Source organism: Oncorhynchus masou, chromosome 28, assembly GCF_036934945.1.
Source record: "Oncorhynchus masou masou isolate Uvic2021 chromosome 28, UVic_Omas_1.1, whole genome shotgun sequence".
Taxonomy (NCBI): domain Eukaryota; kingdom Metazoa; phylum Chordata; class Actinopteri; order Salmoniformes; family Salmonidae; genus Oncorhynchus; species Oncorhynchus masou.
The window spans coordinates 75105807-75125963 of record NC_088239.1 but is presented as its reverse complement, the minus strand read 5'-3'; the positions used below and the strand labels follow the sequence as shown (position 1 = coordinate 75125963).

The 20157-nt window shown below is 42.8% G+C and overlaps 1 protein-coding gene across 1 annotated transcript; it reads right to left on the bottom strand.

The window, feature by feature from the left end:
• Positions 1 to 2022: 2022 nt before the first annotated feature.
• Positions 2023 to 11587, bottom strand: LOC135518286 (serine/threonine-protein phosphatase 6 catalytic subunit). The gene is made up of 7 exons (XM_064943349.1): positions 11440 to 11587; positions 10511 to 10606; positions 10214 to 10279; positions 9950 to 10091; positions 4303 to 4382; positions 3984 to 4193; positions 2023 to 3553 (listed from the first exon to the last, which is right to left on the bottom strand). The coding sequence occupies exons 1-7, from the start codon at positions 11512 to 11514 to the stop codon at positions 3305 to 3307; spliced, it is 918 nt and encodes a 305-aa protein (XP_064799421.1). The 5' UTR covers positions 11515 to 11587; the 3' UTR covers positions 2023 to 3304.
• Between the last annotated feature and the right edge of the window lie 8570 nt (positions 11588 to 20157).

Sequence of the window (20157 nt, the reverse complement as noted above, 5' to 3'; positions counted from 1 at the left end):
GGTGCCTTTAAAACAGAGTTGAATGGCTGTGATGGTAGAAAAGTGAGGATGGATCAACAATGTAGTTACTCAACAATACTAACCTAAATGACAGAGTGAAAGGAATGAAGGCTGTACAGAATACATATTCCAAAGCATGCATCCTGTTTGCAACAAGACACTAAAGTAATACTGCAAAGAAATTGGCAAAGCAATTCACTTTTCGTCCTAAATACAAAGTGTTATGTTTGGGGCATAACCAATACAACACAGTACCACTCGGATAGAAGTTGTTCAGGGCAACTGTTTGTTCCAGACTTGGTGCATCGGTACAGCTTGCCATACGGTAGCAGAAAGCAATGACAATTTCTGCATGCAAATCTGGGTGGGGCAAACTCAACAAAAATTGATGCATGCCAGCAAAGCCACTAAACAATAAATTAATTGCACTATAGCGGTGACAAATGCTGCCCACTGTTAGGACCTACATAAAGCTGTTCCAACAGCAGAGCTTTCTTTTCAGCACCACAGAGTGAATCCTTGTCTGGCAGCGAAACAGTTCATTCAGACTCATTTACTGCCCCCCAAAAAAACATGGCTGACTTGCTTAAACAAATGTGGTTTCTACTAACAATTCAGATGTACAAACTATGGCATAAGGGAACGACAAGCGGACAAGAGACAATCCGTAATTTCGATTGATGAGCGAGCCAGGACGGACATAGTCAATATAACTATTAGTTCAGCACTTTTGAAATATACAGCAATAGAATTCAGAACATGGGCCGTTCTTACAGTATTCTCCCTGTACACCAAGTCAGAACCGTAGGATAAATAAAAAAGGGGGCATATAAGCAATGAAAGTTCTTACAATATTTTATGATTACATTTCTCTAAAACAGGCTATAGGCTACATGTGCACCACCAACCAAGTCAGAACGGTAGGCTAAGTTATGTGGGGGAAAGTGACCAAATTATTAGGGTGAGGCACATGGGTTACTAACAGCTTACTACACAACATACACTTAGTATTATTTTCTTAGCTACAGTATGCATATCTCCCTGGAATATTATATCATTTATGCAGCAGCAAGATATTTTTGGACTCACCTCACTTGAACAGGAACGTGGCGCAGCAGTCATTCTGGGCAAAATCTGTCAAACTGTCATCAGTCTGGCATTCTCTGGACTTATGGTGCTTTCAAGACAACTGGAAACTTGATGGCAGGGACCTAGCGAGCTCCCTGCCCCAGTGATGTACTTGGCCATACGCACTACCCTCTGTAGTCCCTTGCAGTCAGATGTCAAGTAGTTGTCATACCAAGCGATGATGCAGCCAGTCAAGGTGCTCTCAGTGGTGCAGCTGCAGAATTTGAGGATCTGAGGGCCGATGGCAAATCTTTTCAGCCTCCAGAGGTGGAAGGGGCATTGTCGTGCCCTCCTCATGACCATGTTGATGTGTCTGGATCATGAAAGATCCTTAGGGATGTGGACACAGATTTCAGTTTCCATGCATTAAAATCACCGGCCACTAAAAGCACCGCCTCTGGGTGTGCATTTTCTTGTTTGCTTATGGCCCTATACAGCTCGTTGAGTGTGGTCTTAGTGACAGCATTGGTTTGGTGGTGGTAAAATGGACAGCTACGAAAAATAGATGAAAACCCTCATGGTAAATAACATGGTCTGCAGCTTATCATGAGGTTTGGGGACTCAAGCATGCAAAAACATTAGAGATCATGCACCAGTTGGTTAACAAAGAGACAGACCCCCCATCTTACCTCAGGATGCTGACCAGTCTTGACAATGCATGGATAAGCCAGAAGTATATTATCCATGTTCTTGTTCAGTCAAAACTCCATAAAACATAGAATATTAAAGTTCTTCAGGTCCCGTTGATAGAATAGTCTCAAACGGAGCTCATCCAGTTTGTTCTCTAGTGACTGGCGGTTTATTTGCACACCAACGTAATCTAGTCAGGATGCCAGCTGGTCTGCCACAAATGCAGCAACCACCGTTGGATATTTTAACAAAATAAACAGGTACTTAAGTTAAAGGCTTTTTATTTTCAATTGGTAGGTTGATTTCGGTCTACAATAATAAAATACAACAAATCAGGAAAAAAAATAGGAGAAATAATCAATACAATTATTTCAATGTACAAAAGCCTAATCGCCCACACAGTCCCCAAGACTTATCCCCTCCCCAATCACCCTGATCTGGTTTAAAAAACAGCAGCAGCATACTTAAGTTGCTGTCTTCTGTGGAAATAATATCTGTGAAGATAGTACGGCATGAGGAGAAAACTGTTTTCTTCTATAGATTACAGCTGAGAGTTCATAGTATCAGGTCTGACATGCCTTTAGCGTAATTGCAATATCGACCCAGTTGGAACGATAAAACTCACATCACTGAATTCCATTCAATAGTTAACATGGAATTCTGAGAAACAGTGCAATTCAAGGAATTCAATCCGTGACAGCCTATGATAATATCCCTATAAAGAAGCAGAGTAGATGAATGACCGTTGAATGTGCACAAAGCTGCAAAACATTCATACAAATACACTGTTGGCTACAATTACTTTTAATAGGAACAGCGTGTCCTATTTACTCACATCAAATAGAATTTGAGGGAGTAGAAATTAAAATCAGGAGTATTGGGGTGAATATAGAGATAGGGCTTCAATTGAAATGAAGGGCCAATAGTACTATTGAGTCAATTCATCCAATGCAACAATGTTAATCTACAAAAACAAATATGCATTTGGCAACATCAAATACTATCAAGGGAATGAGGCAGGACTGAGGTGGGATATTTCAAGAAAGAAAATGTTCAATATAACAGATCGAGAAATGCAAGTCCCGTTGGGAGAAGCTTGGGGGGAAGGGAGGGGGTTGTTGACAGTGGGGACAATAGCCCAGTCCCAAAACCACTAACCCTTTGCAGATGACAACAAACCAGATAGGTTTAAGAAATATAGATAGATCCCCTAAAAGTAATACAAGATTCAGTCCAGAAGCATCTATCACTTAGGTTTTTGCAGATCTAAAGGGATGAGATGGATGTAAACAAACTAGTGACAGCTCAACCTTTCAATGAGGCTTATGGGAGCTTGCATCATGTTGCTTATACACATCTCATTCCTTCAGATCTGTAAACACTGAAGAGGTAAGAGCTATGGTTAGTTCTGGACCAGACCAAGGTGAAGCCATTGTATTGTCATTTCTTAGTTACACCTATCCACTTCCTTAAGACTGCAAACGGGAAATGGGTGAGGGAAAGAGGCAACGGGCTATTTTTGGAGTGAACAAAACGGCTCTTGTGATTAGAGGAAATAAGGTGTTGTTGTTCTGGGAGGGATGACCCGCTCCGAGTCGGGCACGGCGCGGAACAGCTTGGGCTCCCGGGTGTTCACGTCTTTGAAGACCATGATGGAGGCAATGTTTCCACAGCGGTAACAGTAGTTGGGCGCGGACCACACCGTCACCAGCTTCTCGTCAAACATGAACTTGTAGCCCTCGTGGACCAGCTGGTGTGCACGGCAAATCAGCTTCAGATTATTGATGTGAACAAACTGAAATGGGTCAAACAAAACCACAGATGAGCTCAGTATTCAACATAGGTCTCTCTTTCAAATTGAAAAAAAAAAAAAAAGAAAAAGAAATTGGGCAGCAGGAATCTTGATCCAGGAGGTGATTGTCTCTGCTATAACCAAGAAGCTTGAGCTTACAAGCTAGCAAGTTAGAGAACCAAATGCATAACTGGAGCCCTGAACTGGAGATAATTTATTTGGCACATGTTAGATAGTTAACTTATATTTTATAAGCAGTGGCGTAGCATGCAAACCCCAAGCATTTTTACTGTATTGAAAATCATACCTTTGGTATTTCAAACTATCCCGGTATAGTGTATATACCACCCAAGCCTACCCTCAAGGTCTATTCATACCATCATTATAAGCTGTAGTAGTTAGCCCTCTACTCAGGACAATTTGATGTGTTTACCTCATTAGTGACCTTGGCGCCAAACAGCCAGCCTGCACCTCGCGGACTGATGGCCCAGGTGTCCACATCCTCTGGGTCCGACCACACCAGGTCACAGAAGGCCCCCTTGTGGGGAATTTCTTGGTTGCGCTCGATTGTGCGGATCTGGTCCAGGGTCTTGATGTCAGGCGAAAGACCACCATGCACACAAAGGACCTGCTCGTCTATCAACTGTGGTAAGAAACTCTGTAAGTGATTGATTCATACGTGTGGGAAAATGTAAGATAGATAAAGCACATGTATTCAAAGAAGTGTGAATGGTCATGGTGATTGGACTTACAGCCGCTACTGTTAGCATGTCAAACACTTTAGTGCAGTATCGCCACGCATTTGCATTCCCATATTTAGTTTGGCACTCATCTGCAAAAAATAACAGGTAAAAATCGAGAACACTTTACAAATCTGGCAGCACTTATTATTTTTTTCACTGAACGAAACTATAAACATAACACGCAACAATTTCAAAACTTTAACTGAGTTACAGTTCACATTTATGTGTTCCCTAGTGGCACAGAGGTCTAAGGCACGGCATATCAGCGCTAGAGGAGTCACTGCAGACCCTGGTTAGATTCCAGGCTGTGTCACAACCGACCGTGATTTGGAGTCCTATAGGGCGGCACACAATTTAACCAGCATTGTCCGGGTTAGGGTGGGCTGGGATAGGCCGTCATTGTAAATAATAATTTGTTCTTAACTGACTGGCCTAGTTAAATAAAGGTTAAATAATAAAATGTAGGGAAATCAGAAATGTGAAATTAATTAATTAGGCCGTAATCTATGGATTTCACTCGACTGGGAATACCGATATGCATCTATTGGTCACAGATAACTTTAAAAAAAACAATTGGGGCGGGGATCAGAAAACCAGTCAGTATCTGGTGTGACCACCATTTGCCTCATACAGTGCAAAACATCTCCTTCGCGTCGAGTTGATCAGGCTGTTGATTGTGGCCTGTGGAATGTTGTCCCACTCTTTTTCAATGGCTATGTGAAGTTGCTGGATATTGGTGGGAACTGAGACACGCTGTGGTACATATTGATCCAGATCATCCCAAACATGCTCAATGGGTGACATTTGTTGGGTGAGTACGCAGGCCATGGAAGAACTCCAAGAATTGCAGTGTTCGTACAGACAGTGGCAAATCAAATTCAAGGACTTTTTCAAGCACTAATATTTTCAAGGGCCATCAATTTGTAATACTTAATGTTATAGAAATGTTTCTGGTCACCACCAGATGGCAGTATATTGCCACAACTGCATGAAGAAAAAGAAAACAACTACCATAGTATTTATCACTACCCTATAAGTTGTACTCAATAATACATTGTTTCACTACTTATTTGCTCAATACGTGAGTGGTAAGTCAGTACGGATTATTTTGTCATCTGAGTAGTGACGAATCTACATTTGCCCGGCATTTTAGCCATTGATGTGAGGTTTGGCGGCATCCAATCAAATCTAATTTTAATAGTCACAGTGAAATGCTTACTTACAGACTCTTAACCAATAATGCAGTTGAAAAAAAAAACAGATAAGTAAAAAAAAATAGTAAAAGGTACTTAAGGAGCAGCAGTAAAATAACAATAGCGAGACTATATAGAGGGGGGGGGGGGTGGGGTACCGGTACAGAGTCAATGTGCGGGGGCACCGGTTAGTTGAGGTAATATGTACATATAGGTAGAGTTAACAAAGTGACTATGCCTAGATGATAACAACAGAGATTAGCACCGGTGTAAAAGGGGGAGAGGTGGGACAATGCAAAAAGTCTGGGCAGCCACTTGATTAGGTGTTCAGGAGTCTTATGGCTTGAGGGTAGAAGCTGTTTAGAAGTCTCTTGGACCTTGACTTGGCGCTTCGGTACTGCTTGCCATGCGGATGCAGAGAGAATAGTCTATGACTTGGGTGGCTGGAGTCTAACAATTTTTAGGGCCTTCATCGGACACTGCCTGGTATAGAGGACCTGGATGGCAGGAAGCTTGGCCGCAGTTATGTACTGGGCAGTTCGCGCTACCCTCTGTAGTGCCTTGCGGTCGGAGGCCGGGCAGTTGCCATACCAGGCAGTGATGCGCAACCATCAAGGATGCTCTTGATGGTGCAGCTGTAGAACCTTCTGAGAATCTCAGGACCCATGCCAAATAAGTTCAGTCTCCTGAGGGGGAATAGGTTTTGTCGTGCCCTCTTCACGACTGTCTTGGTGTGCTTGGACCATGGTAGTTTGTTGGTGATGTGGACACCAAGGAACTTGAAGCTTTCAACCTGCTCCACTGCAGCCCCATCGATGAGATGCTTGGTCCTCTTTTTCCTGTAGTCCACAATCATCTCCTTTGTCTTGATCACATTGAGAGAGAGGTTGTTGTCCTAGCACCACACGGTCAGGTCTCTGACCTCCTCCCTATAGGCTGTCTCGTCGATAGTCAGGCCTACCACTGTTGTGTCATAAGCAAACTTGATGGTGTTGGAGTCGTGCCTGGCCGTGCAGTCATGAGTGAACAAGGGAGTACAGGAGTAGACTGAACACACACCCGAGGGGCCCCTGTGTTGAGGATCATCATGGCGGATGTGTTGTTACCTACCTTTACTACCAGGGAGCAGCCCATCAGGAAGTCCAGGATCCAATTGCAGAGGGAGATGTTTAGTCCCAGGGTTTTTAGCTTATTGATGAGCTTTGGGGGCACTATGGTGTTGAACGCTGAACGCTAGTCAATGAATAGCATTCTCACATAGGTGTTCCTTCTGTCCAGGTGGGAAAGGGCAGTGTGGAATGCAATAGAGATTGCATCATCTGTGGATCTGTTAGGGCAGTATGCAAATTGGAGTGGGTCTAGGGTTTCTGGGATAATGGTGTTGATGTGAGCCATGATCAGCCTTTCAAAGCACTTCATGGCTACAGACGTGAGTGCTACGGGTCGGTAGTCATTTAGGCAGGTTACCTTAGTGTTCTTGGGCACAGGCACTATGGTAGTCTGCTTAAAACATGTTGGTATTACAGACTCGGACAGGGAGAGGTTAAAAATGTCAGTGAAGACACTTGCTAGTTGGTCAGCACATGCTTGCAGTACACGTCCTGGTAATCCATCTGGAATGTTGACCTGTTGACCTGTTTAAAGGTCTTACTCACACTGGCTGCGGAGAGCATGATCACACAGTCTTCTGGAACAGCTGGTGCTCTCATGCATGTTTCAGTGTTATTTTCCTCGAAGCGAGCCTAGCTCGTCTGGTAGGCTCGTGTCACTGGGCAGTTCACTGCTGTGATTCCCTTTGAAGTCTAATGGTTTGCAAGCCCTGCCACATCCGACGAGCGAGCGTCAGAGCTGGTGTAGTACGATTCTCTTCGTCCTGTATTGACGCTTTGCCTGTTTGATGGTTCGTCAGAGGGCATAGCGGCATTTCCTATAAGCTTCCGGGTTAGAGTCCCGCTCCTTGAAAGCTCAGTGTGGATGTTGCCTGTAATCTATGGCTTCTGGTTGGGGTATGTACGTACGGTCACTGTGGGGACGACGTCATCGAAGCACTTATTGATGAAGCCAATGACTGATGTGGTGTACTCCTCAATGCCATCAGAGGAATCTCAGAACATATTCCAGTCTGTGCTAGGCATCTGCTTCACCTGACCCCTTTTTATTGATCTGGACTGGTGTTTCCCGCTTTACTTTTTGCTTGTGATCTTGTGATTTTTTGTAAGCAGGAATCAGGAGGATAGAATTATGGTCAGATTTGCCAAATGGAGGGCGAGGGAGAGCTTTGAATGAGTCTCTGTGTGTGGAGTAAAGGTGGTCCGGAGTTCTCCCCCCCCTCTGGTTGCACATTTAACATGCCGATAGAAAATTTGGTGAAACGGATTTAAGTTTCCCTGCATTAATGGCCCCGGCTACTAGGAGTGCCGCCTCTGGGTGAGTGTTTTCTTGGTTGCTTATGGCGGAATACAGCTCATTCAATGCTGACTTAGTGCCAGCCTCTGACTGTCGTGGTATGTAAACAGCTATGAAAAATAGATGAAAACGCTCTAGGTAGATCATGTGGTCTACAGCTTATCATGAGATACTCTACCTCAGGCGAGCAATAGCGAGACTTACTTAAATATCGTGCATCAGCTGTTATTTACAAAAATACATAGCCTTCTGCCCCTTGTCTTACCAGACGCCGCTGTTCTATCCTGCCATTCCAGCGTATAACCAGCCAGCTGTATGTTGATAGTGTCATCATTCAGCCACGACTCTGTGATGCTTAAGATATTGCTGTTTTGAATGTCCCGCTGGTAGCTTAATCTTGCGCGTAGGTCATCCGTTTTATTCTCCAAAGATTGCACGTTTGCTAGCAAAATGGAAGGAAGTGGGGGTTTATTCGATCGCCTACGAATTCTCAGAAGGCAGCCTACCCGTTGGCCCCTTTTTCTCCAACTCCTCTTCATGCAGATCACAGGAATCTGGGCCTGTCCCCGAGAAAGGAGTATATCATTTGCGTCTGGCGCGTCAGACTCGTTAAAGGAAAAAAAGGATTCTGCCAGTCCGTGATGAGGAATTGCAGTCCTGATGTCCAGAAGTTATTTTCGGTCATAAGAGACGGTACCGGCAACATTACGTACAAAATAAGTATTAAAAAAAAACAGTCACTTCAGCCCAAATTAGAATGAGCAAAACCAATACATTTTTCTAATGTTTTTCATAAATGTATTTGATCATTATCTGTTCTCCTCATTTTAATTCAAGTACCAACTTGAAAAAATGTCTAAGTACTTCAATTTCAGAATGCCAAATTCACATACTTTAAGCACCTCGTGCTCCTTTTGCAAACCCTGGAATTGTGTACAGATCCTTGCGACATGGGACCGTGCATTATCATGATAAAATATGTAATGGCGACGGATGAATGGCACGACAATGGCCCCCAGGATCTCGTCACGGTATGTCTGTGCATTCAAATTGGCATTGATAAAATGCAATCATGTTTGTCCGTTGCTTATGCATGCCGCTGCCATAACCATAACACCACCATGGGGCACTCGGTTCACAATCTTGATATCAGCAAACAGCTTGTCCACACGACACCATACACACGGTCTGCCTGGTACAATTGAAACCGGGATTCATCCGTGAAGAGCACACTTCTCCAGCATGCCAGCGGCCATCGAAGGTGAGCATTTTCCCACTGAAGTCGATTACAACACTGAACTGCAGTCAGGTTAAGACCCTGGTCTCAGAAGAGCATGCGGATGAGCTTCCCCGAGATGGTTTCTGACAGTATGTGCAGAAATTCTTCCATTGTACAAACCCACAGTTTTATCAGCTGTCCGGGTGGCTGGTCTCAGACGACCCCGCAGGTGAAGAAGCCGGATGTGGAGGTCCTGGGCTGGCGTGTTTACACATGCTCTGCGGTTGTGAGGCCGGTTGGAAGTATTGTCAAATTCTCTAAAATGACGTTGGAGGCGCTTTATATTAAAGAAAGTAACATTCAATTCTCTGACAAAAGCTCTGGTGGACATTCCTGCAGTCAGCATACCAATTACACACTCTCTTAAAACTTGAGACATCTGTGGCATTGTGTTGTGAGACAAAACTGCACATTTTAAAGTGGCCTTTCATTGTCCCCAACCCAAGCTGCACCTGTGTGATAATCATGCTGTTTAATCAGCTTCTTGAGATGCAACACCTGTCTGGTGGATAGATTGTCTTGGCAAAGGAGAAATGCTCACTTTGATAGAAATAAGCTTTTTGGACATATGAAGAATTTCTAGAATCTTTTATTTTAGCTCAAGGTTAAATGGTAATTACACCATAATAACTTAGAAATTCAGCTACTTGTTTGCTTCTTGGTACCAGGTTAGTTACCAATTGTTCCAATAACTATGGCACGAGACCCTACAAGGATACATATGGTCTTATGTGTTGTTAGAGTTAATGTCCCCCCAGCAATTAGGCATGTTGCTCACCGTAAAAGCCGTACACCTGTGTTATCTGCCTGCTTTCGTGATTTCCTCGTAGAAGTGTGATGCGGTCCGGCCACTTGGCTTTTAAGGCTAGCAGGTACGTGAATGTCTCCAAGCTGTAGTATCCCCTGTCCACAAAGTCTCCCTGGGTAAAACAGACAGGCATTGACCAGGGTTCAGATCAATCGCAAGTCAGATCCAGCTTATGTTCTAAATTCCATTTTTTTTAATGCAGAGCATAACAATATAATACAACTTCACACTTACCATAAAAATGTAGTTTGTGTCTGGAACTTGTCCGCCAGTTCTGAAGAGTTCACATAGGTCATAAAACTGGAGACAGTGTTCAGAAAGAGAATTTCACATTTACTATAAAAATTGGGATATTCAGAATGTGCACAGTAGATAGATTTGTTTGATCATTTAAAACAAAACAACCACACATTGGGATAATGCATATAAAAATCATGGACAATGATTTATTTTTAAAGTAGAAACAAAACAAAAAAAAGTTAAAGAACCAATTAATTTGGGAATGGTATCAAAAAGAACATTGGATATTACCTGGCCATGAATGTCTCCACAAACAGTGACTGGTGTGGATACTGGTTGAACATTTGATTCCTCGAGTAGCAAATCACATACATAGTCACATAATCTCTGAGAGGGATGAAACATGACAAAATTATTAGGCTGAATAATAAAGGCTTGCACACTGGACCTACTGCTATTTCTAAACGACCATCTTTGAATTGGCCAATTTTCGAATATTTGGCCATATCATCAGAAACCCTCTCTAATTGGGAGGCATCTTCATATGCATCCAGGTTTCTCAACTCCACGATCACATCAATGGACCAGATGTACATATCGTGGAGTTGATCAACCCAGCCTCTTCACGTTATTTGTTAAACCTAGGTTTGCAATGGTAGTTAGCTACAACTTCCTGGGCCCTGATTGATACGTCTCACATTAGCTAACCAATACTGAAATAATGTTGTGGTTTCAGGTCACAACGTTACGTTTTCGAAAGACACCAATATTTGCTCTGGACTATATTACGCTGGCTAGCTGACTATAAATGTATGTGCTGAAAGCTAGTATCATTCCTATATAGCAATCTGCTACACAGCTAAAGCGTTAGCCTGTTAGTTCACAAACCATGGCTGTAACTGACATTAGCCCACGAACGTTAGCTACCGTTAACGTTAGTCATCTGCATATCTAGTTCACAGGTTTAACTAGTTAGCAAGATCTCTAATGGCAATAATATACATCCATTCTATCGTGGTTATCCCAAGGTTTGACGTGTTCGGCTAACAGGCAAGCTACTGTACTGGCTAACGTTAGCTGCCTTCATTTAATTGAAGTCGGAAATCATGCTAGCTTAGCCAGCCATATTGATGTCGCAATATGATTGATATAGCCAGAGCGAATGTACAAACATATGGGTATTGGTTAAGTACACGAATAAAAATAATATTAATGCTCACCTTTAAGTCGTTTTCTGGTAAATATTTGCACTGTCTTGCAATCTCAACATACTTATCCAAGTCTAACGGCGCCATTTTAAAAACAAGAACTTCAGAAAAATAGGAAGTATATGCGCATCTCGAGCAATGGGCCAGGGTTCCGGTCTAAAGGACGGTTTCGACTGCTCCTACAGTTTTGCTTCGGTACTGCGGTTTTAATTGACGCCCGGCCAAGAAATACAATTTCCAAAAACAGTCACATAGAGATTTAAGACACTTTAGTCATCACCTGTGTGCACAAATCATCCATTGAATTATTCAAACAATTGTCGCTGATGCCGACTTGTTTCCATCACTCACAACCGATGATGTTAACATTTTATTTTTATCCAATGTCTGCAATGTTTTTGGATGACTTGACAACGTAGACGCTGCTCACCGTGCTCCCTGTGCTAGTGCGCATGTGGTGTTTGTCTGTATAAACAGAGAGAAGAGAGCGAACTCAGAGAAAAATCGGTCTCCCACCAGCAAGTGGCGCTTTTATTGTTTCGTCCACCAAGTAAGGATTCAAGGAGAGTGTTGAATTTGGTCAACACATTTTTTTTATACATTTACATTTAAGTCATTTAGCAGACGCTCTTATCCAGAGCGACTTACAACTTTTAATACCTGCAAATAAACCACCTCAACATCTTACATGCTACTTGAGGTTTATTTGATCGAATATACGTTTTGCAATGCTTAACTTGTTACGAAGTGTACTGATATAAGTAGGCCATTTTGAGAAAAAGCACTTTATATCGGAGATGGCTATGAATATTCATGAATGAGCTAGTATAGCATATCCTCTCTCCAATTCAATTCAAGGGCTTTATTGGCATGGGAAACATGTGTTAACATTGCCAAAGCCATTGAATACAGGCGTTTGACGTCAACAACTCTCATCGCATATTCAAAATGAGATTACAATAATGAGATGTATCCACCAATCCAAAGAAAAGAAAGGTAGGAGCTGGACAGCCGGCCCGGGGGGGGGGGGCTCGGGTCAGTCTGTCATATCTGGTATGATTCTCCTATCTTATCTGGTGTCCTGTGCGATCTTAAATGAAGTATGCTCCCTCTCTACCCCGTTGCACCCTCTATAACACTGATCACCAACCCACTATTCAATCTCCAATGATTTCCTAGTCGATCACCAAACATTTATGTGGGGAAAAAAAGCCTTGCGTTCCTATTTTTCGCGCTATTGGCAGTCTGTGCACTTGATTCAGCAGCCCTAGTGCCGGGAAGGCAAAGTGTTCCCAATTTTAACAATTTCATGTGTCTGAAGGTAGATCTCTGCCTACCCGACAGGCTCAGAGAGCAAATCATGGGCACTTTTATACCTACGGCTACAACCAGCACTGCAGCTGCAAAGAGCTCCGATAACCTTGCGTTGATATTATTAGCTGCTTGTGTCTTTTTTAATATCGATGAATTGGTGCATGAAGCAGCAATAATGCAGAGATACTCAGTGGTGTGTATTCATGGATGCCAAAGGAAGCCAGGCTTTCCCCAAAAATTGACCAAGAAAATACATTTTCTTTAGTTTCTCTGTGTTTTAATGATTTTCCTTCCAATTCGCAAGAGGCTGAATGTATCTCACAAGAGAAAGCATTCCGAGCGAGCGGGGAAGTTAGTTTGGATTTGCGTTCACTCCTATCATATCGCATCAAGATAAATATATAATTGACAGAAACAACTTGAATTGTTGCATCTCATTGTGTTGTTGTCCTCCGGTGTCTAGCTAGCTAGCTAAAAGTGTCCCTATCCTAAATTAGCCATGGATGGAGATAGGGATTTGGATTTGTGGTTTTACTTAATTCTCTGTACTGGCCGGTGATTGTAATCCAACCATAAATTCATACATTGTGCCCTTGGATTTAGAGGATGGAAGTTCAATATGTAGCTAGATTTATTTTACTAGGCAAGTCAGTTAAGAACAAATTCTTATTTTCAATTACGGGCTAGGAACAGTGGGTTAACTGCCTGTTCAGAAAGACAGATTTGTACCTTGTCAGCTCGATGATTCGAACTTGCAACCTTTCGGTTACTAGTCCAACGCTCTAAACACTAGGCTACCCTGCCGCCCAAATATGTAGAAGGCTACATATTCATGGATGCCAAGGGAAGCCAGGCTTTCAACAAAAAATGACCAAGAAAAAACATGTAAAATAATTTACCTTTCCTCTCTCTGTGTTTTCATAATTTTCCTTCAATTCGTAAGAGGCCGAAAGTATTTTACCAGAGAAAGCATCAGAGCGAGCAAAACAGCGCCCCTCTGTCTCTGTACATGTTGCCCATCTATCTGATGCACTCTGGTCATAAAGAGTATGACATTGTTGCCACTCATAGCAGAGGGAGGGATAGTAGAAGCCTCACCACTGTTCCCTCCCCTCACACATGCTCCCTCTCCTCAGACTGTCCATCAGATGCAGGCAATACTGCCCTTTCCCACTTAGACAAAAGGAACACGTACGTGAGAATGCTGTCCATTGACTACAGCTCAGCGTTCAATACCATAGTGCCCACAAAGCTCATCACTAAGCTAAGGACCCTGGGACTAAACAACCCTGGGACTCCCTCTGCAACTGGATCCTGGACTTCCTGACAGGCTGCCCCCAGGTTGTAAGAGTAGACAACAACACATCTGCCACGCTGATCCACAACACTGGGGCCCCTAAGGGGTGCGTGCTTAGTCCCCTCCTGTACTCCCTGTTCACCCACGACTGCATGGGCAAGCATGACTCCAACACCAAATCAAATCAATTCAAATTTTATTTGTCACATACACATGGTTGGCAGATGTTAATGCGAGAGTAGCGAAATGCTTGTGCTTCTAGTTCCGACAATGCAGTAATAACCAACAAGTAAACTAACAATTCCTAAACTACTGTCTTATACACAGTGTAAGGGGATAAAGAATATGTACATAAGGATATATGAATGAGTGATGGTACAGAGCAGCATAGGCAAGATACAGTAGATGGTATCGAGTACAGTATATACATATGAGATGAGTATGTAAACAAAGTGGCATAGTTAAAGTGGCTAGTGATACATGTATTACATAAGGATGCAGTCGATGATATAGAGTAAGTTACTGTAAGTAACGTTACTGTAAGTAACATTATATAAGGTAGCATTGTTTAAAGTGGCTAGTGATATATTTTCATAATTTCCCATCAATTCCCGTTATTAAAGTGGCTGGAGTTGAGTCAGTGTCAGTGTGTTGGCAGCAGCCACTCAATGTTAGTGGTGGCTGTTTAACAGTCTGATGGCCTTGAGATAGAAGCTGTTTTTCAGTCTCTCGGTCCCAGCTTTGATGCACCTGTACTGACCTCGCCTTCCATCATTAAGTTTGCTGACGACACAACAGTGGTAGGCCTGATCACCGACAAGGATGAAACCGCCTATGGGGAGGAGGTCAGAGACCTGGCAGAGTGGTGCCAGGACAACAACCTCTCTCTCAATGTGTGCATGACAAAGGAGCTGATTGTGGACTACAGGAAAAGGAGGGACGAACAAACCCCCATTAACATTGATGGGACTGAAGTGGAGCGAGTCGAGAGTTTCAAGTTCCTTGGTGTCCACATCAACAACAAACTATCATCGTCCAACCACACCAAGACATTTGTGAAGAGGGCACAACAACACCTTTCCTCAGGAGACTGAAAAGATTTAGCATGGGTCTCCAGATCCTCAAAAAGTTCAACAGCTGCACCATTGAGAGCATCCTGACTGGTTGCATCACAGCCTGGTATGGCAACTGTTCTCGGCATCTGACCGAGAGGCAATACAGAGGGTAGTGCGTAAGGCCAAGCTTCCTGACATCCAGGACATATATACTAGCCGGTGTCAGAGGAAGGCCCAAAAAATTGTCAAAGACTCCAGTCACCCAAGTCATAGACTGGCTATGACTTGGGTGACTGGAGTCATAGCCCTTTGTTTTTACACTGCTGCTACTCGCTGTTTATTGTCTATGCATAGTCACTTTACAAATGACCTCGACTAACCTGTACCCCCGTAAATTGCCTCGGTACCAGTACCCCCTGTATAGAGCCTTGTTATTGTTATTTACATTTATTGTGTTACTTTTTGATTGATTAGATTTGTTTTAAACTTTATTTAATGGCTCAAGATATTTCAGCTTTACATTTTTCATTAATTTGTAAACATTTCATAAACCATAAATCCACTTTGACATTATGAGATATTGTGTGTTTGCCAGTGACCACATTTAAAATATATATATATATATACAGTGGGGCAAAAAAGTATTTAGTCAGCCACCAATTGTGCAAGTTCTCCCACTTAAAAAGATGAGGCCTGTAATTTTCATCATAGGTACACTTCAACTATGACAGACAAAATGAGAAAAAAAATCCAGAAAATCACATTGTAGGATTTTTAATTTATTTATTTGCAAATTGTGGTGGAAAATAAGTATTTGGTCAATAACAAAAGTTTATCTCAATACTTTGTTATATACCCTTTGTTGGCAATGACAGAGGTCAAACGTTTTCTGTAAGTCTTCACAAGGTTTTCCACACACTGTTGCTGGTATTTCGCCCATTTTGGCCCATTCCTCCATGCAGCCACCACCATGCCACCACCAACGTCACCATTGGCCTCACATGCTGACCACACCGCTCGCTTTTGCAAAAATTTACACATACTATTCAATCATGTAATCTAAACTGCTCATGCTCGTCAACGAGTGTATGCGTAGCCAGGCACTAAAATATAACTTGGTTCTATTTTTGACACTTGATGTGGCTGCAAGTCCCGCCTCTCCCATCTTCTCATTGGTTTTTAGGAGCATATACCCATATGGGTGATTGAAAGCTGAACTGAGGTCTACATTCCAGTCCTATTGGTGGTGGTAATGCACCTTAAAGTTGGTTGACAGCTGCCATATAAAGTCTGAGAGAGGAGAGATTACTAGAAACTAACTAGGTTTACCCTTTTATCTGTGGATCAATTGTCGGAGCAGAGGACCTTGCATTTCAGATAAAATAACAATCCAATGTTTATATTCCTGGACAAATTAGCTAGCAACAGCAAGCTAACAAGATAAAAGTCCATGCATATTTAATGTTTTGACCTGTCCCCAAATTAATATAGTTGGTTCAGAGTTCGTTTTGATAGTTTAATCTGTGTGGCATGATCGCGTCAGGTGTGGATAGACAAAATCAACATGCGCGCGATGGTGCACGGTCTAGTCGGCATGTCATGGTGAAATCTCTGAGCAGTTTCCTTCTCTGGCAACTGTGTTAGGAAGGAGGCCTGTATCTTTGTAGTGACTGGGAGTATTGATACACCATCCAAAGTGTAATAACTTCAACATTCTCAAAGGGATATTCAATGTCTTCTTTTTCTATTTTTACCCATCAACCAATAGGTGCCCTTTGCGAGGCATTGGAAAACCTCCCTGGTCTTTGTGATTTGAAATGCAATGCTCAACTGAGGGACCTTACAGATAATTGTATGTGTGGGGTACAGAACTGAGGTAGTCATTCAAAAATCATGTTACACTATTATTGCAGTGAGTCCATGCAATTTATGTGTCTTGTGAACCACATTTTTAATCCTGAATTTATTTAGGTTTGCCATTACAAAGGGGTTGACTACTTATTTCATGAAATGTTTAATTAGTAACAATTTAGTAAAAAATAATTCCACTTTGATGTTATGCGTGTAGGCCAGTGACACATCTCAACTTAATCCATTTTAAATTCAGGCTGTAACACAACAAAATGTGGAAAAAGTCAAGGGGTGTGAGAATTTCTGAAGGCACTGTAGGTGGGCTACTTTTATCTTTAGTTGTGTGCATGCATTCACAAATGGATGGATGGTGGTTCTAAAAATGTCCCCTTTAACCCCTGAAGATGAGTTACTGGATAAAGAAGCCATTTTAATAGAGCATCTCTACAACATCTGCTTTTTAGTCCAACATTTAATCTGTGTCTGAGAAACAAACCCAAATATTAACATACTTTTTGGTTTTGCATTTGATACATTGTTGCAATATAGAAATTCACATTTGATATGAAGTGGAGAGCCTTGTTTTTCTGAAGCAGGGCACCACTAAAAGGAATTATCTCTGGCATCACATTGGACATTACACTCTGTCGGAACATTCCATTAGCGGTAGATGCACGTCATTTGACCCTAGTGATGGATGGGAAAAGAAAGGAAAACCTATAGCTTTTTAAATCAAATCCAATCAAATGTTATCACATGCGCCAAATACAACAGGTGTAGACGTTACAGTGAAATGCTTCCTTACAAGCCCTTTAACAAACAATGCAGTTTTAAGAAAATACAACAACAAAAAAGTAAGAGATAAGAATAACAAAAGATTAAAGAGCAGCAGTAAATAACAATAGCGGGGCTATATACATGGGGAACCTGTGCAGAGTCAATGTGCGGGGGCACCGGTGTCGAGGTAATTGAGGTAATACAATTGAAGTTGGAAGTTTACATACACCTAAGCCAAATACATTTAAGCTCAGTTTTCACAATTCCTGACATTTAATCCTAGTAAAAATTCCCTGTCTTAGGTCAGTTAGGATCACCACTTTATTTTAAGAACGTGAAATGTCAGAATAATAGTGAGAGAATTATTTATTTCAGCTTTTATTTCTTTCATCACATTCCCAGGGGGTCAGAAGTTTACATACACTCAATTAGTATTTGGTAGCATTGCCTTTAAATTGTTTAACTTGGGACAAACGTTTCGGGTAGCCTTCCACAAGCTTCCAACAATAAGTTGGGTGAATTTTGGCCCATTCCTCCTGACAGAGCTGGTGTAACTGACTCAGGTTTGTAGACCTCCTTGCTCGCCCACAATTTTTCAGTTCTGCCCACAAATCTTCTATATGATTGAGGTCAGGGATTTGTGATGGCCACTCCAATACCCTGACTTTGTTGTCCTTAAGCCATTTTGCCACAACTTTGGAAGTATGCTTGGGGTCATTGTCCATTTGGAAGACCCATTTGTGACCAAGCTTTAACTTCCTGACTGATGCCTTGAGATGTTGCTTCAATATATCCACATAATTTCCCCCCCTCATGATGCCATCTATTTTTTTGTAGACCTCCGCAAGTCTGGTTCATCCTTGGGAGCAATTACCAAATGCCTGAAGGTACCACGTTCATCTTTACAACAATAATATGCAAGTATAAACACCATGGGACCACGCACCCATCATACCGCTCAGGAAGGAGACGCGTTCCGTCTCCTAGAGATGAACGTACTTTGGTGTCGAAAAGTGCAAATCAATTCCAGAACAACAGCAAAGGACCTTGTGAAGATGCTGGAGGAAACGGGTACAAAAGTATCTATATCCAATGTAAAATGAGTCCTATATCGGCATAACTTGAAAGGCTGCTCAGTAAGGAAGAAACCACTGCTCCAAAACTGCCATAAAAAGCCAGACTAAGGTTTGCAACTTCACATGGGGACAAAGATCGTACTCTTTGGAGAAATTTCCTCTGGTTTGATGAAAAAAAAAATTGAACTGTTTGGCCATAATGACCATCATTATGTTTGGAGGAAAAAGGGGGAGGCTTGCAAGCCGAAGAACATCATCCCAACCGTGAAGCAGGGGGGTGGCAGCATCATGTTGTGGGTGTGGTTTGCTACAGGAGGTACTGGTGCATTTCACAAAATAGATGGCATCATGAGGGGGGGAAATTATGTAGATATATTGAAGCAACATCTCAAGGCATCAGTCAGGAAGTTAAAGCTTGGTCGCAAATGGGTCTTCCAAATGAACAATAACCCCAAGCATACTTCCAGAGTTGTGGAAAAATAGCATAAGGACAACAAAGTCAAGGTATTGGAGTGGCCATCTGTCAATGGCGTGCGTACTGGGAGCGTAGTCAGGTGCAGGAGATCAGAGAGTTGTGAACAGGTGCACACTTTATTTAGGCAGGAGAAACCACCAGCCAATGCAAAAGTGCAAATGCGCAAACAGTCACAATGTAAACACAATAACATACCTCGTGAAAATAAAACACGGAATAAACACATACCAGTAAAGAGCGTCAACATAGACACATAACACAAAACAATCTCACACAAAGACATGAAGGGGCACAGAGGAATAACTACATGTAGTGTGATTGGGGAATGAAAACCAGGTGTGCAGGGAACAAGACAAAACAAATAGATAAATGAAAAATGGAGCGGCGATGGCTAGAAAGCCGGTGACGTCGAACGCCGCCCAAACACGGAGAGGGGCCGACTTCGGCGGAAGTCGTGACAGTACGGCTCCAGTGGCATGCCGACACCAGCCTCGGAGATGACCCGGAGGGCGAGGCGCAGGTCGTTCCGGCCGGAGATGGTGAAACTCCCGCAGCAGTTCAGGGTCCAACACATCCGCCACCGGAACCCAGCACCTCTCCTGCGGACCGTACCACTCCCACTCCACAAGGTACTGAAGACCCCTCACCCGACGCCTCGAATCCAGGTTGGAACGGACGGAGTACGCCGGGGCCCCCCCGATGTCCAGAGGGGGCGGAGGAACCTCCTGCACCTCAGACTCCTGGAGCGGGCCAGCCACCACCGGCCTGAGGAGAGATACATGGAACGAGGGGTTAATATGGTAATCGGGGGGAAGCTGTAACCTGTAACATACCTCGTTCACTCTCCTCAGGACTTTAAATAGCCCCACAAACTGTGGGCCCAGC

Bases quoted from the DNA above. Each gene is read 5' to 3' on its own strand.
- LOC135518286 (XM_064943349.1), bottom strand. From the start codon at position 11,514: ATGGCGCCGTTAGACTTGGATAAGTATGTTGAGATTGCAAGACAGTGC. The intron at 10,092-10,213 runs GTAAGTGTGAAG...TGTTTTACCCAG, and splicing joins ACACAAACTACATTTTTATG to GGAGACTTTGTGGACAGGGG. The intron at 4,383-9,949 runs GTGAGCAACATG...TATTTTTTGCAG, and splicing joins ACAGGTGTACGGCTTTTACG to ATGAGTGCCAAACTAAATAT.